Source organism: Macaca mulatta, chromosome 4 (assembly GCF_049350105.2).
Source record: "Macaca mulatta isolate MMU2019108-1 chromosome 4, T2T-MMU8v2.0, whole genome shotgun sequence".
NCBI classification, from domain to species: domain Eukaryota; kingdom Metazoa; phylum Chordata; class Mammalia; order Primates; family Cercopithecidae; genus Macaca; species Macaca mulatta.
In genome coordinates this window covers 26,272,719-26,291,025 of record NC_133409.1, presented here as the reverse complement: position 1 = coordinate 26,291,025, position 18,307 = coordinate 26,272,719, and the positions used below count along the sequence as shown (strand labels likewise).

The 18,307-nt window shown below is 34.5% G+C and overlaps 1 protein-coding gene across 3 annotated transcripts in view; it reads left to right on the top strand.

Annotated features, from left to right (window-relative positions):
- The window catches only part of TBC1D32 (TBC1 domain family member 32), a 226,795-nt gene that overhangs the window by 21,485 nt on the left and 187,003 nt on the right, over positions 1 to 18,307 (top strand). For all 3 annotated transcript variants that reach the window (XM_015137509.3, XM_015137505.3, XM_015137510.3), the window contains 8 exons: positions 650 to 718; positions 3,301 to 3,426; positions 6,562 to 6,640; positions 6,772 to 6,875; positions 6,971 to 7,032; positions 7,763 to 7,907; positions 12,521 to 12,580; positions 17,818 to 17,908. In XM_015137509.3, coding sequence (XP_014992995.3) covers positions 650 to 718; positions 3,301 to 3,426; positions 6,562 to 6,640; positions 6,772 to 6,875; positions 6,971 to 7,032; positions 7,763 to 7,907; positions 12,521 to 12,580; positions 17,818 to 17,908 — 736 coding nt within the window. The remainder of the gene's footprint in view (positions 1 to 649; positions 719 to 3,300; positions 3,427 to 6,561; positions 6,641 to 6,771; positions 6,876 to 6,970; positions 7,033 to 7,762; positions 7,908 to 12,520; positions 12,581 to 17,817; positions 17,909 to 18,307) is intronic.

The following is an 18,307-nucleotide window of genomic DNA, read 5'->3' as shown; positions in this document are numbered from 1 at the left end:
GGCTTCCCAAAGTGCTGGGATTACGGGTGTGAGCCACCGTGCCTGGCCTACTATTATACTTTTTATTTTTAGATGATGTTTTAGATATTATGTATGTTTAAATTGCCTTTGGTGGAAAAAATACCTTTTGTTTCTCCAAAATATCCTATAATCTACTACAAACTTTTTTATAGATGGAAGTTTTTACTTCAGGATTTTTTTCACCAAAGAAGTAAGGAGAAAGGCTAGGGAAAAGTATAGGAAAGAAAGAGAACAAAACAGTCCAAACAGCACTGTAGCTGTGCCTATGGTACTATTGGTAGCTTTTTTTTACTTGTTTGTTTTGTTTATCTGTTTCATTCATCTCACATTTCTGAGTATGCAACATTTTGGCTTTGTGTCTTTTGAGTCTTATAATATTATATATGTTTTAATTGCTTGCAAATAATAGTTTTCATATACGTGAAGGTACACTATTCTACTGCGACATTCAGTTCCCATTTAAAAGTCTTGGGAAGAAAAATTCTAAGTTGCTGCCAAATCAAAATAGATCATCTCCTTCTCTTGTCTGAATTATGTTTTGTGCTTGGAATTATATTGAAAAAATAACTTATAGCAATATTTCTAAAAGCCTTTTAAATAAATGAATGTCCTGTCAATTGTGTTACAGAGTTACAAATTTTGTCAAGGAAAATTACAATTGATTTTAGACCAGTTGGATCCTGGGCAACCTAAAGAGGTAAGTTTCAAGGATAGCTGTTAAGTTTCATGCAGATAGCATATATTTACCATATATGAGATTACAATCAGTAGCAACCAGGTAGTTTCCCTTGAGGCTAAAGCCTTTATGATTATGGGCAATCCTAGACCAATATCCATGGTAAATTTTCAAGTCCAAATGAAAAGTCACAGAGTAAGGGAGGCTTTCCTTAGAGAATTGTCGTGGTTTGGAAGAGGAAATTTTTATCTTTAGCATCAATTTCAAAGGGATAAAGTTATAGGCAGTTGTCCCCCAAACTGTTCTTTCATTGTTGTTTTATATGTAACATTGTAGTTAGTCATTTCTTAAGAAAAAAGATTTTTAATTCTTTTTCTACTTTCAGAAAATGTGAACATCTTTTAAAAATAATTATTTTTAATGGTCAAATAAAAATTATGTATATTCGTCTTGTATAACATGTTTTGAAATATGTATACACTGAAGAATGGCTAAGTTGAGCTGCTCTAACATGCATTGCCTCACATACTTATCATTTTTTGTGGTGAGAACATTTAAAATCTACTCTCTTAGCAGTTTTCAAGAATAAAACATTGTTGTTAACATAGTCATCATGTCATCATGTTACATGGTAGATCTCTTGAATTTACTTCTCCTAACTGAAATTTTGTATCCTTTGACCAGCATGTACCCATGCCTCCCCTAACTATCTGAGCAATTTTGACCCATTTGTTTATTTTTTAGAAAATTATATATATATATATATATATATATTTAAGATAGGATCTTACTCTGTCACCCAGGCTGAAGCACAGTGGTGCAATCATGAATCACTGCAGCCTGTACCTCCCCAGGCTCAGGTGATTTTCCCACTTCAGCCTTCTAAGTAGCTGTGACTACAGATGCATGCCACTGCACCTGGAGAAATTTTGTATTTTTGGTACAGATGGGATTTTGCCACATTACTTAGGAAGATCTGGAAATACTGTGCTCAAGTGATCCACCTCTTGGCCTCCCAAAATGCTGGGATTATAAATGTGAGCCACTGTGCCTGGCCAGAAAAAGGATTTTTGAGAGAAGCAATTATATTGAATTGTGTCTGTTTATATTTTAAGAGAGTGTACAAATCATTGTTTATGAAGACTTATTTCATTTGAAAGTCAGCATGAAATAGAAAATACGATAGGAATTTTTTTTTTTTTTTTTTTTTTTTTTTTTTAAATCTAAGCCTTTTATGTATTGGTATGCCTATCTTGCCATTTGGTCTCAATTTTTAAAATTATTTTTCTCAACCTATTAAATATAAACTGAATGAATAGTTGAGATTTACTCCTACTGACATTTTCTGAAAAATCATAGAGAAGAATAATTTTTTTCTTCTCAGCATTTTGCATTATGATTTATTTTCTGGGTTCATACTAATAATAACATCTCAAAAAATATTGGAAATGAGTTTTGAATTTTTTATGATAAAAATCCTGTTGCCTTCAATTTAAATGGATGGTTTGGAAATCTACACTTGTTCAGAAACCTTCACTTTGCTTCTGCAAGTAGTAAATTCTAAATGGGATTTTTTCCTAAAAATTTCCTGAAATGGAAAAATGACTTAACATTGTAAATGAATTACTAATTTTAAAAACTCTCAATATTTTCCTTACTACCTATCACAAATAAAGTTATATTGAGGAGTTCTTTCGTATGAATATATAGACAGTTTCAAATATGTGTATACTCTTTGTCTTTTTTGTCTAAAAGTTGCGCCCTGCTTCAGAGTGTCTGATTTGCTGAGGTTTTGGCTCCTGTCTTTTAGGCCTCACCTTTTTAATGACTAGGCTTTAGTTGTTTCAGTTGGGAAATGACCAGATTTTGAGGATGAGGCTGGAATTAGTGTGTTATTATTCACTACTTGGATATTGAGTGGGAGAAAAGCTTTGTTCCATTCTTCATTGGAGTGGAACTATTCTCTCCTACTTTCCCTTGGGTCATACTGTTTTGAGTGAATTCTGATTGCATTTTGAGAAGACTGATTAAGAAGTAAGCTTTCTATGAAAATACATAAATTAGATTTTGCATCCCACTACTGAGTGACTTCCTTTTTTTTTCTACCTAAGTAGTCAGAAGGCCAGAAAATACGGTATAGCACAAGTTCAAACTGATTGTTTTGTGAGAATCGTGCATATATCCTAGAATGGAAATGCTTTGCCAGGGGCATACCTGGGCAGCATTTTGAAATTAAAGCCCTCAAACTGTAGGAACGACCTAGAACAGGGAAAGCCTGTAGGACAAGGTCACTGGAAAACGTTGGTGATTCTGATTCAACTACTATTCTTCCTCCCGTTCCACTTAGACATGATACTTAAAATCTCCTACTACATTTAGTATTTTAATTTTTGCTTTACACAAACAGCAACTGTTTTTTTCTCTGCTTAGCACTTAGTTTAAAAAACGATTTCTCAAGAGGTTTTTAATATAAAGGCATCTAATAAATCACTCTTTATAAATTATCTAGACTTTGCCTTTTAGTAGCTTGTTAAATATTGTTTTGGAAAAGTGGTGTTATTTTAGTGACTGAGTGTTAATAAAAGTCTTTTAAAAAATTGTAGGTGAGATACGAAGCCTTGCAAACATTATGTTCCGCTCCTCCATCTGATGTCCTGAACTGTGAAAATTGGACTACTCTCTGTGAAAAACTGACAGTGTCTCTTTCAGATCCTGATCCTGTGTTTAGTGTAAGAAAATGGTTATAGAAATATTAAAAATAATATGTTTTCCCACCATTCTAGAAATAAGTAGAATATGATAGTTTATGACAATTTTCTTTTCTTTTTTTTTTTTTTTTTGAGACCAAGTTTCATTCTTTTTGCCCAGGCTGGAGTGCAATGGCGCTGCCTCAGCTCACTTCAACCTCTGCCTCCCAGGTTCAAGTGATTCTCCTGCTTCAGCCTCCTGAGTAGCTGGGATTACAGGCATGCCACCACCACGCCCGGCTAATTTTTGTATTTTTAGCAAAGATGCTGTTTGACCATGTTGGCCAGGCTGTTCTCGAACTCCTGACCTCAGGTGATCCACCCACCTTGGCCTCCCAAAGTGCTGGGATTACAGGCATGAGCCACCATGCCTGGCCAATAGTTTTCTTTAATAGTAACTCACACGTTTATGGAACTTCAGTTTCAGCTTTCTAATTGTCAAAATTTTTCTTAAGAAAATTTTATGATTAGATTCAAAATATGGTCATACTTCATTGCCAAATAATACACTGCTACCTTGTGCATTTTGTCTCGTAAAGGAATATCCTAGTATTTTATTTCATTTTTGTTTTGCTTTTTGAGACAGGGTCTTGCTCTGTCACTCAGGCTAGAGTGCAGTGGCATGATCACAGCTCACTTCAGCCTCAACCTCCCAAACTCAAGTGACTTCCCACCTCAGTCTCCCAGGTAGCTGGGGATTATAGGCATGCACTACCATGCCTGGCAAATTTTTGTATTTTTTGTAGAGATGGGGCCTCGCCACATTGCCCAGGCTGGTCTTGAATTCCTGGGCTCAAGTGATCCTCCAGCCTCGGCCTCCCAAAGTGCTGGGATTACGGACTTGAGCCACCACGCCTGGCTGTGTCATTGCTTTTGAATAATGCTGTTTTATGATACTCTCAAATTAAGAAAAAAGAAAAAATATTTTAAAAGGATTCATGGTATATGAAAGTTTGAACTAAAAATGGTGAATTATGGTCAAAAGGACTTATAAACATTTTCCTCATGTATTTAAGTGTTTACTTAGAGATTGCTTAACTGCTTAAAGAGAGAAGCAAGAAAACTAATGCTGAGATTTTAGAAAATAATTTGAGGTGAATCATAACACAAATATAGAAAGTTTCTAAAATTGTAAAATTATGAAGTCAGATATGATTTTATTTAAAATTTGATTTGCATAAAGTTACTTTTTAGGAACAGTTATTGTATGATGAAAAGTAAGCTTTACATGAACAAGTGCAGTAATTCTGCAGATAGTGTCTATGATGAAAATGAAGGAAAAAAACCCCTGATTATCCAAGAATTACATTTTAAACACAAATTGGATTTCCTTTTAGAGGATCTTTTCTTCCTAATTGATTTATCAGTGAAGATAGTTTTGGCTTTAAAATCGATATGATGTGTGGCATAGAATATAAGGCATGAGAAGAAGGGTTACATTTTGCTCTTTGTTCAGCAAATATGTATTGAGTATCTACAGTGTGTATCATTCTCCTTTAGACACTGGGAACACACCAGGGACAGGACACAAAATCTTTGCCCTCAGAGAACTTAGATTTCAGTAGATAACGCAGACAATAAATAAATATTTGTAAAAAAATATAAGGTATCCCAATATATTTGTCTATTTAAAATCAGTCTACCGTTAATGAAGATATGGTTATACTGGTAAACAGAAGTGGTGTGGGAATCTCTGTTTGTAATTGTTGGAAGGGGAAGAAGGTGTTTACCTAATACTTGGATGCAGTTCAACCTTGTTAACACCAGAGGGTATTGTAGACTTCTGGAACCACTCAATGATCCAAGAACTTCAAGGTGAAAAAAATGTATCTCAGGGTTATCTTTAACATTTCAAGCTCTCTAATGACAGATGCAATTGTAAATTTCCCTTTATTTTTTCTTTTACTTAATAAATATAGAATAGTAGCCTAGTAGGTTTCCTTTATTTTACAAATTATGAAATAACTTTATAAAATAGCAAATTGTAGCCATTTAAAATTGTTATGCAGCAAGGTTCAGTTTTATTACTTATGCTAATAAAATTGGAAGCAATTATTATAGAGGAGAGATGCCAATAAAATTAGTCATTTTGAAGTAGAAAACAAGGCATGGAGTTTTTTTCATTTTAAATTTGTGCTTGATCCAAATTCTTTTTGAGTTCAATTCTATTTCTTCATCTCCTCCTCTAAAGGACTCTTACATGCAACTGAGTGAAGCCTATAGGGTTGAAAAGTGTGACAGATACCTATCAGTTGCTGCAACTATAAAAATAGACTTCCCAAAATGTTTAATATCCTTTGTTCAGTAGGAATTTCTTGGGGCTATAAGAAGATACCTTTAGTAACTTGGGGGAACGATTTCTTCTTGTAAGTGGATTATCTAAACTGATATCAACAGAGTTATTAATTTCTCCCCCCAGATTAGACTATTTAAGGCAATTTTATGTTTTTATTTAATTGAAAGTCAAATTTCACTATTAGGATTAATCTCATCATGATATTAAAGTAGGTATAATTAAAAGGATAATAATAGCTATCATTTTAAAGTAAGTCTTAGTGCCAGGCATTGTGCTAACTACATCTGTTGCCACTTTTAACTTATTTACCTTCTACTGGTTTCTATTTTGAGTTTTAATAATGTAAAAATTTAAACATAGAGTAATTTTCTTGGGAATAGGCAAAATTATTAGGAATAATTCTAAATCTTTAATTACTGAAGCTACCCATGTAAGCAATTAAAAATGATGAATGTTGGATTTGGAAATACAGGGTGTTAAAAAAAATTTGGTACTGCCTACTCTGTTCCTTTGTTTGGCACCTTTATATAGTTCCTCTGTGAAACCTCACCTTACCCCCTTCTCACCATGTCAATATCTACTATGACCAGATTGTGCAGTAATAGCTTTCTGTTATTAGATTCACATATCAGTTTTGGTCAGTTTTAATTTTTGCTGACACAAGAGTGTGCCCTTTTTAAATAAGTACATTCTGACTCTGGTTTCTGAATGGCTTGTTTGTATTTATTTTATTTTCTGGGTTTTTACTGTGTGAAAAATGTTTCATTTCTATTCTATTCTTGTAAGATCTTAGATGCAAATTTTCTGTCTCATTTCTGTAGGACCGGATTTTAAAATTCTGTGCACAGACATTTTCGCTTTCTCCATTACATATGACCAAGGAAGTTTATACAAGCTTAGGTATGTTTATGAAAACACTTAAAAATGTTTTTGTCATTTGCATGTACTTAAGAATGGATAGGAAATAACTTTTTTCAGAAAGCACTGTAAATGAATGATGTAATTTTTGTATGTTTTCCCTTTTTTTTCAGCTAAGTATTTGGAGTCATACTTTCTTTCTAGGGAAAATCATATTCCTACTCTTTCAGCTGGTGTAGATATAACTAATCCTAATATGACTCGTTTACTTAAAAAGGTATCCATTTACTAGAATAAGCTTTCATTTTTATTTATTTAGTTTTATATTTGAGGGTGCTAATTTTTTGAGAACTATTGTGCACTGCTTTGTAGGTTCGTCTTCTAAATGAATATCAGAAAGAAGCTCCATCTTTCTGGATTCGTCATCCAGAGAAGTAAGTCCCCTCCCAATGTATTCCAGCAGAGAACTTAGCAGTGTTACCGCCCCGTATACCTTTCAGACAGAAAGAGTAAAGACAGTCTTAATGGACTGACACGATTGGGAAGGGATTAATAACATTTTTATTTTTATTTTTCTTAAGCTTGTCGTGTTTTATACTTAGCTATGTGAATCACAAGTACCACTTTACATCGTTTATCACAAGGCAAAAAGAAAATGTAGCATTAGTTTTTTTTTTTTTAACGTATCAGTGATCTGAAGATCTGCGTTAGGTTCTTATTGGTCTTTACTATTACATTTTGGACAAGTTCCTTAAATATTCTTTAAACTTTTTCCTTTCAGCTCCAAAATTTATTCTAAGTTGTAAGAGAATCTATGAGTCTAAAAAGGAAAGTTAAATTTGCAGATCCAGTGTTGAAGTAAAAAGAACCCGTTGTTAAAGCAGAAACATTGAGTATGAATCCTACCTATGTCATTTACTGAAATAGAGAAAATGTTTCTGAAGATTATATGCTACTTTATACAGTTTGGATGTTATCTAGCGATGGTGCTTCGTGCCTTTTACTAAGTTGCATGATAAATGCCCAATTAACCAGAACACAATTCTGTCACCGGTGGTGAGCCCACTATCTAGTATGTGATTAATATTTACTCAATTCCATAAATATAAAGTCTACCACCAGTACTATATAAGTAATTGCATTTCTTTTTTCCCAAACCGTAAGGTATATGGAAGAAATTGTGGAGAGTACTTTGTCCTTGTTAACAGTTAAACATGATCAAAGCCATGTTGTCTCACAAAAGATTTTGGATCCGATCTACTTTTTTGCATTAGTTGATACCAAGGCTGTGTGGTTCAAAAAGTGGATGGTAAGGAAAAATAGAATAGTTTTATACCTTTTAGTGCATTGCTATATCGTTTTAATAAATAGCTAATGTTTGAATAGTTACTGTGTACTAAGAGTTCTAATCAGTTTTACATGTGTTAACTCATTTATTATAAAAATTTATGAGGTTGGTGGTATTAATACCCCCCATTTTTTCAGATGCAGTAACTGAGATATGGAGAAGTTAACTTGCCCAAGATTTTTTACCTGTTAAGTGGCAGAGCCAGAATAGGATTTTAAGTGGTATTTCATTTGAATCTATTTAAGCTGAATGACTTATTCAAAATCTATTTTTTCTTTAGTGTAAAAGCTTCAAAAATTTTAAGCAGATGTGGTATAACATAAGGATTCAGTACGTATTTTTTTCGGGCTTAGGAGATATTTCTGAAAGTATTTTTTCATTTGCCTCCCTCCTGAATCTGAAGTTTGGGGAATGTGTTTAGTGTCTGAACCTGGCAATTTCTTATGAAGCTGGCACTGACACTAATATTAAGAGTAGAGAGATCTTTATACTGTTACCTCCCTCAACCTCTGTCGAATAAGAGACGTCTGTGTTTGTCAGTAGTAGCAACAGGACTGACTTTTGTGCTCACATCGTTTTCTCTCATTCTGTACTGGGCACCTAGGTACTGTATTTCTTGCACTTGAGAAGAGAGGGGCTGGGGCATTCATTTACACTTCAGCACAATTTGGATGTTATCTAGTGATGGTGCTTTGTGCCTTTTACTAAGTTGTATGATAAATGCCCGATTAACCAGAACACAATTCTGTCTTCAGTGGTTAACCCTTACCTGGCCTATCTAGTATGTGATTAATGTTTACTCAATTAAATTAAATTAATTTAAAATGAACCCTTTGTTCCTCACATCTAACACTTAAAGTTTTTTTTTCTTGATTATCAAATTATACCGTTATTTGAGAAAATATGCAAAATATGTAAAAACTTAAATAAAATTAAAATTTTCTAATTATACAATGCAGGGATAACAACTGTTAAGATTTTGTTTCATGTAGATATGTTGTATATACTTTTATATTTATCTGTTTAGGTCATCTTTTTTTTTAACAAAATCAGTCATATTTTACTAACTTTGTAATTAACTTTTTTTTTCATTTGACTTTCTTATTGCTAGGAGTTGATTCTTTTTTTTTTTTTGAGACGGAGTCTCGCTCTGTCGCTCAGGCTGGAGTGCTGTGGCCGGATCTCAGATCACTGCAAGCTCCGCCTCCCGGGTTCCCGCCATTCTCCTGTCTCAGCCTCCCGAGTAGCTGGGACTACAGGCGCCCGCCACCACGCCAGGCTAATTTTTTTTGTATTTTTAGTAGAGACGGGGTTTCACCGTGTTAGCCAGGATGGTCTCGATCTCCTGACCTCGTGATCCGCCCATCTCGGCCTCCCAAAGTGCTGGGATTACAGGCGTGAGCCACCGCGCCCGGCCGAGTAGCTCGTTTTACAGGTGCCTGCCATCCCGCTCGGCTAAGTTTTATATTTTTGGTAGAGGCAGGGTTTCACCATGCTGGCCAGGCTGGTCTCGAACTTCTGACCTCAGGTGATCCGCCTGCCTCGGCCTCCCGAAGTGCTGGGAATACAGGCGTGAGCCACCGCGCCCGGCCTAGGAGTTGATTCTTAAGAGAATGGGGTACAAATTTATTTAAAAATCACATTCTGAAATGTGTTCTAGCATACATGAAAATTCGTCACATCCTCCTATAATTTTTGCATCTAAGGCAGGAGTTGCCAAATTTTTTATGTAAAGAGCCAGACCATAAATATTTTTGACTTTGTGGGCTGTACAGTCCCTATTGCAGCTGTTCAACCCAATTGTTGTAGCTCCAGAGCATCTATACATAATAGGCAAATGAATGGACTTGACTGTTCAAGTGAATTTTTTTTGCAAAATTGGGTCTAGGCAGAATTTGATCTGAGGGCTGTAGTTTACTGACCCTGGTCTAAGAGATATACTATGAGGATTTATTTTCAGAACATGTTCAATATTAAAAATAGTTTAATACTATGTCAACTTATTTCTCTTATTAAATTTGAAAAAAGGATTAATAGTTTTTGAAAACATTTTAAGCTACAAGGTTTAAAACACAAGGTTTTGATTAACCTTCAGTTAACCAAAACACAATTTAATCAATGTTTAATTAAAAACTCTATTCCCAGCTGGGCGTGGTGGGTCACATCTGTAATCCCTCACTTTGGGAGGCCGAGGTGGGTAGATCACTTGAGGTTGGGAGTTTAAGACCAGCTTGGCCAACATAGCAAAACCCCATCTCTATTTAAAAAGCAAAAAAAAGAAAAAAAAAGAAAAACAATACAAAAATCCTCTATTCCCTAGAATTCTGAAAAAATTTTGACTTGTATTATTCTGTTTAATATTTTTATTCTTTAAAAAGTTTTTTTTTTATTATACTTTGAGTTCTAGGGTACATGTGCAGAACATGCAGGTTTGTTGCATAGGTATACATGTGCCATGGTGGTTTGCTGCACCCATCAACCCGTTATCTATATTAGGTATTTCTCCTAATGCTATTCCTCCTGTAGCACCCCACCCCCCGACAGGCCCTGGTGTGTGATGTTCCCCTCCCTGTGTCCATGTGTTCTCATTGCTCAACTCCCAATTATGAGTGAGAACATGCTGTGTTTGGTTTTCTGTTCTTCTGATAGTTTGCTGAGAATAATGGTTTCCAGCATCATCCATTTCCCTACAAACTCATCCTTTTTTATGGATGCATAGTATTCCATGGTGTATATGTGCCACATTTTCTTTATCCAATCTATCACTGATGGGCATTTGGGTTGGTTCCAAGTCTATGCTGTTGTGAACAGTGCTGAAATAAACGTATGTGTGCATGTGTCTTTATAGTAGAATGATTTATAATCCTTTGGGTATATAGCCAGTAATGGGATTGCTGGGCCAAATGGTATTTCTAGTTCTAGATCCTTGAGGAATTGCCACACTGTCTTCCACAATGGTTGAACTAATTTACACTGCCACCAACAGTGTAAAAATGTTCCCATTTCTCCACATCCTTTCCAGCATCTGTTGTTTCCTGACTTTTTAATGATCGCCATTCTAACTGATGTGAGATGGGATCTCATTGCAGTTTTGATTTGCATTTCTCCAATGACCAGTGATAATGAGCATTTTGTCATAAGTTTGTTGGCTACATAAGTGTGTTCTTTTGAGAAGTGTCTGTTCATATCCTTTGCCCACTTTTTGATGGGGTTATTTGTTTTCTTCTTCTTAATCTGTTTAAGTTCTTAGTAGATTCTGGATATTAGCCCTTTGTCAGATGAATAGATTACAAAAATTTTCTCCCATTCTGTAGGTTGCCTGTTCACTCTGATGATAGTTTGTTTTGCTATGCAGAAGCTCTTTAGTTTAATCAGGTCCCATTTATCAATTTTGGCTTTTGTTGCCATTGCTTTTGGTGTTTTAGTCATGAAGTCCTTGCCCATGCCTATGTCCTGAATGGTATTGCCTAGATTTTCTTCTAGGGTTTTCATGGTTTTAGATCTTATGTTTAAGTCTTTAATCCATCTTGAGTTAAGTTTTCCCAACACCGTTTATTAAATAGGAAATCCTTTCCCCATTGCTTGTTTTTGTTAGGTTTGTCAAAAATTTATTCTTTTTTTTTTGAGACGTAGTCTCTCTCTGTCACCCAGGCTGGAGTGCAGTGGCGCAATCTCGGTTCACTGCAACCTCTTCTTCCTGGGTTCAAGCGATTCTTCTGCCTCAGCCTCCTGAGTAGCTGGGACTACAGGTGCGTGCCACCATGCCTGGCTAATTTTTATATTTTTAGTAGAGACAGGGTTTCACCATATTGGCCAGTTTGAGACCATGCTTGAACTCCTGACCTCGTGATTCACCCACCTCGTCCTCTCAAAGTGCTGGGATTACAGGTGTGAGACACCGTGCCCGGCCAATATTTTTATTCCTAAGTGAAATGAAGAAACTATATTTTGAACACTAATGATATCTTATATAATCTAGCTAAAAAATATTTATAGTTTTCCCTGGCTTTGTACAATGCTATACATTTATATGTTTTAATTACATCTATATTTTGCTCCAAGGAGAGATTTAAAGCTCTTTTGACACTTTGAATCATTTTTAATTATGGTTGGCAGAAAATGATTAGGGTACTGTCACTTTAGAGCATTTCAGTGTTGGCAGATTTCTGCACATGTAGACCATACAGTGTCCTCTTCAGTATAAGAGTTGTGCTTTTTTTTTTTTTTTTTTTTTTCTTTTCCCCACTGTGTATCTTTTTTTGGATTCTGTCATATGTATACTTTTTTGGTGGTGATTTTAAAATAGTTTAGTGTGGAAATTGGACACAGTTGATGGATAGAATGTTCTTCTACTGGTCGGTCACTAAATGATCTGCAAGTTTTTTGATACGGTTTGCATTCTTGTGATTGCTATCCCCCTAATCCAATACACACATAAACACCTGTCATTGACTATAATGGTTTAAACCTAAGCTTTTGTGTGATTTATGATGTTGTCATTGAAGATAATGCAGGAAAAATAGATTTTGAGTGGCACAGCTTGAGTATTAAATATCATTTCATTTTAATTTTAGCATGCACATTATAGCAGAACTACAGTATTAAGACTTCTTGAAAAGAAATATAAGTCTCTGGTAAGTCTGTAATTCCTTTTTTATGTTGAGAAATAATACTACCAAAATATATATGATGTAATAACTTGAATATGCAAAGTTGCATGGTGATAATTAATATTGGATAATGAAGCAATTCGCCTTTTATGTGATCTTAAACTACTATCCTGTGGAACATAAAGTGATAACAATAGAGACTTAAAATGAATGCAGTCAGGATAGCAATTAGAAAATATGTTTTATGTATGTAGTAAATTGGCTTCTATAAATAACAAGCTGGTTTGAGAGAAGCCATATTTTTAAGCAGTAGCATGTAGTTTGATTCAGATCAAGTATTAATAAAGCCATTACTTCTATAATATAGACCCATGTTTTTCAGTGAAAATTACATGGCAAAACTCATAATGATAAATACTTTTGCATTTTCAATAATTGGTTTGAGTTATACCAAATGTAGACTTAATACTCTAAAATATATTACCAAAATAATCTACATTTGTTACTACTAGTAGAACAATATGTAAGGATACTGAAAGAATTAAAAAGAAATCAGCACGTCTAATAAATAATTGACAAAATGAAAAACACAAAATTTATTAAGATATTCGAATGTTATACTGATATAGCTTTGGGTCAATAAACATCGTTATGTAGTTAGGCAGAATCTTGATTTAGAAGTCACATGAAGAAAAGATTCTGGAATTGTGATTTTTGGTTGAGTGCAGTAGAGCATAAAATGAAGGAAGGAGAACAATAATTGTTTTGTGTTTGAGAATCAAGAGAATTGAGCAGCAGAAGAAGAGAGGGATATTGAATAATAGGGTAAGAATTTATTTGTAAAGGTAAAATATACTTAAAAATTTTTAGAGAAATTGAATTTAAATAATTCTTTCTCCATATTTCATTCTTCTCTTATTCCCATTTTAAATAAAACTTTGTTTTTGCTTTATGAGCATAGACTGATCTTGCTAGAATACAGAAAGGAAAAATAAAGAACAGGATGATTTTTCCCCATGGTTTATCTACAGATAATAAATCACTGTTGCTATCACAGAGGCTCCAGTGAAAGTATTTCAAATAAGGTTTTTTACAGATTAATTCTTAAAATTGGTTTCTTATTTGAAAAGTTAACTATACTTTAACTTTTAACCTGCAAATGGAATTATGTCATTATAAATCATCTTAGTATTTTATCAACCTAGTCAAATATTTTATTTTATGTATATAGTGTATCAAACTTGTTTGACATTTCAACTTCAACCTCCTTTGCTCTAAAAAGCTTTCCTAAATTTACAAAGTATCAAAATATTATTCATATTATATTTATTGTTTTAAAGTAAACTTGGCCCCACTTTTGAAAATAAACAATGGGGAAAATGATACAGGATCTGTTTATTCCCGTTGTATTTTCAGAATCAAGGGTCAAATTTTGTGCATCTGTGATGGAAATTGCAGACCACTCCATCAATTTGTGTTTCTGTTCTATAAGACATTCTTGTGTAAGAACTTTACTCATAGCAGCCTGTTTAGCATGATGATCTGCTGATACATTTCCTCTAGCTTCTCATCGGTGCTCTCTGATGTCGTTTTCTGCAATGATGACATATCTGCATTGTACAATATGGTAACCATGAGCCACATATGACTGCTGAAAACTTGAAATGAGACTAGAGTAAATGGGAAACTCTATTTTAAATTTTATTTAGTTTTTATTAATTTAAATTTAAATAGGCATGTGGTTGGTGGCTACTGTATTTGTGTGGTTCTATTCTATCTTATGTTTATGACATTTTCAGTAGGTGGTATTAAGCTATTTTTGTATATGCTGTTGGTTTTTTATAGATATCCCTGAAAAAGTTAAGATAATCTTTGTTCCTATAGCATCTCAAAGACATGAACTGGTTAGAAGTTTTGGCTGTCAGCGTAAATATTTAACCTTTAATTTTTAACAATTTGAATCTTGATTCAGTCAACCGCTAAAGGAATGGTTTCTGAAACAGCTTTATTTAATGCCATTTTTACTGCTCTCTGAAAGTCATTTTAAAAAATGACTTGACGGCTTGGTCATTTAAATTCTCCCTTGGTTTTTCCTGTCTTATTGTACTTAACTTTTAAAAAAATCTCTGTCTTAGGGGTTAACAATTAAATGAACTGGCTGGTATATATTTGATAGTATAGGGCAATAAGTATCAAATACAACCCTGAATTTTATAGCAAATCTGTGTCTATTTTCACAGGGGTTAGAAAAATCATTCATTATACTCTCACCTTGACTCTTTAGACTAGTATTTAAATTCACATACTATAGATCTGCTTTCTGCTCCTGTGGTTTAAAGGGATGTCATGTAATATGATTGTTTGTGTCCTGAGATTATTCCTTTTCTTTCCTGTGATTGCTGCCTTTTCTCAAATAAAGATAGCATGTTTAAGAAAATATAAGGGAAAGAGTAGAAGGAAAAGAAGGGAGTGTAAGTAAGTGGATAGTGAAGATAAAGCTGAGTAGGAATGGTTGCAAGGAGGGTAGATTTCTAAAGGCTTGAATGAACGAAAGAGTCTGAGAGAGATTATTTTGGAGACAGTGTTTTGAGTTTTCAGTTAAAGAAGCTGTCTATTGTTTGTTCTTTTGTCTTCTAATTCTTTAGAGCTTCTCTTAAGTGTATTATTTTATAAATTTTTCATGTCAAGAGTTTCCTAAAGTGTCAGTTGTTATTTTAATCCACTTCTGTTTCATTTTGTTTTCTGTTAGAAAATGGGTCGAAGGTTCTAGGTAGAGATAGGGGAGAAGTATTGAAGCAAAAAGATGTTTAATACATTGTATAATAATCCAAGCAAAAGATGATGGAACCATGGAAGAAGGATAAGACAGAATTGGGATAAATGGGTGGACTCAAAATACTTTATTTAGAATGTAGGATTTAGAGGACTTTTGAATGAGGGGGTTGTGATTGAGGCCTCAGACAATTGATGATTAATGTCATTCACTGAGATAAGTAACACAGTGTGAGGCACACATTTGCTGGAAAAGATAATGATTTTTAGATTTGTTAGATTTAGTCATATTTGAAATGCAGATTTCTAGGAGGCATGGGTCTGGATCCCTGACGTTTGATTTAGAAAAGACTCGTAGATATGGGAGGGGGAGGGGTCCCCAAGACAACCCTCAGGTTTAATGATTTGCTAGGAGGAGTCATAGGATTCAGCATATAGTTATGCTTTCAGCTATCATTTATAACAATGAAAGGATACCAAGAACAATCAGCAAAGAGGAAAAAGTTCATTGAGTGAAGTATGGAAGATATGAAATCGCTTCCAAGAGTCTTTTCCCCACTAGAATCACATAAGACGTGCTTAATTCTTTCAGCATTGAATTGTGGCAACTTATGTGAAATGTTATATACCAGGGAAGCTCATTAGAAACTCAGTGCCTGCATATACACCATGGAATACTATGCAGCCATAAAAAAGGATGAGTTCATATCCTTTGTAGGGACATGGATGCAGCTGGAAACCATCATTCTCAGCAAACTATCACAAGAACAGGAAACCAAACACCACATGTTCTCACTCATAGATGGGAACTGAACAATGAGATCACTTGGACTGGGGAAGGCGAACATCACACACCGGGGCCTATCACGGGGAGCGGGGAGGGGGGAGGGATTGCATTGGGAGTTATACCTGATGTAAATGACGAGTTGATGGGTGCTGATGAGTTGATGGGTGCAGCACACCAACATGGCACAAGTATACATATATAACAAACCTGCACGTTATGCACATGTACCCTAGAACTTAAAGTATAAAAAAAAAAAAAAAAGACACTCAGTGCCTGGTTTTTGTTTTTGAGGAAGGGCTGCTGATCACATAGAAACCCTCTGCCTCGTACATACCAGGGTCCAAGACTCCTAGAGGGAAAGCAGGTATTCCTCATAAACCACATTATCTGTGTAAACATTGTCAGCCATTCTCAGTTCTCAGAATGATGACAGCCCTCCTGAAATCCAAGTTCCTAGATGCTATCAAAATCCCACCTTGTAAGGAGGCCTTTTCTAAAGATAGAAGTCCTGCCATGTTACCTCTTTTCTGCATACAACTGAGGGCATAAAAATGAACGAGATGGGAAAATCCATTGATTCCTTGATGCTGCAATTATGAACTTGCTTCTTTTCAAACCTTCATTTTCTTTCCTATCTAAAGCTTAATTAATCCTTCCTTCCACTTGGATTCCATCTGCTTCTTCCTCTTGTATATATTTGTTTTCTATCAACTCTCCCCTTTCTCTCCTATATAGTCAAACTCTTCCTCTCTGTTGGCTTCCCCCAGTAACATTTAAGCATAACCATATCCTTCTAACCTGAAAAAGAGTTTAATCTTGACTCTAAGATACAGTTGTTGGTCTGTTTTAAAAATTTTCCTTGCTGTCTTTCCTGAAAATAAAAATTATGCTAACTGCCTTTACTTTTTCGCTTCCTATTCCTTTATTTGGTATAGTCTGGCTTTATTCACCAAACTCCTCTGAAACTGATCTTGTCAAGGTCCCCAACAACTGCCTTGTTACCAGACTTAACAATTATCACACCGTATATCACTGGTGACTTTTATTTTTTTTGGGAATTAGGATAAGAGGCCATCGATGGGTAGGCAGGTGCTGAGGAAAGGGGAGAAGGTTTGAAGCCTCTGCTTGTGGAGAATGAGAGGAGGAGTTAGAATGGAGACTAATAGGAGAATCACTGGGTACAGTAGGGGTTGGAGATCACTTTTTTATTGTGACTCTTTTCTTTGACTTATGAGATTTTTCTTTATCAACTTTTAGCAATTCTGGTATTTGAGATGGAAATAAAGACTTGATCCACTTGATATTTTGCTGGCTGGGTAGGAGGAAAAGATTCTAAGGCAAAGGAACTGGACAAGATAGTTTCTAAAGTTATGGTCATGGCCACAGAGTTTTTGCATCTTTCACTATAAAATATAAAGTATATATTTATTTCTGTCCAATGACACCAACATTGTCCAATGACACCAGCATTATAACATTATTGTATTTGTTGGTCCACAAATATTTTCACAGTGTTCACCAGAGTGATGCCATAGTTAAAATGTAATTGAGGAGGCTGAGCTTTAATAGCTAGAAAGGTACTGTACTAAATATTTTTCTCAAATATTTCTCCAAAGCATTTTTACAGCTTTGACTAATTTCTTTTAAGTCTTGGACTTGAGGGCTGCGAAGTTCTGGAATTAATAACTTATTATTTCATCAGATCACTACAGCCATTCAACAGTGTGTTCAGTACTTTGAACTGTGTAAGACTAGGAAAGCTGAGGAAACTTTGGGACATTCAAAGCATTGCAGTAAGTATTATTTCCACTATTACATACTTTTAAAAATGGTAAATTTTATTAGTAAATAGAGTTTATTAGTAACTTTTATTTTTTAATGATAGTATGGTAAATGAGGTCACTTTTATTAATTACATTGGAAAATATGTTTTACACATTTATAAGATACACTATAATCATTATTTTCTATAACAGACCTACGTTTGAAATTAATATACAACCATACTGATTCTTATTAGATGCAGTTCTTCAATTCATACTAGGGTATATAACCTAATCTGTTATATTGCAATAATATACAGTCCATTCTTTCCCCTACAGTAATGTCAGTCATCTAATCAGGCACATATGCACTTTAATGGTAGAAAAACTTCCATAAAATGTTGTTTTTATTTTTGAACACTCCGTGTC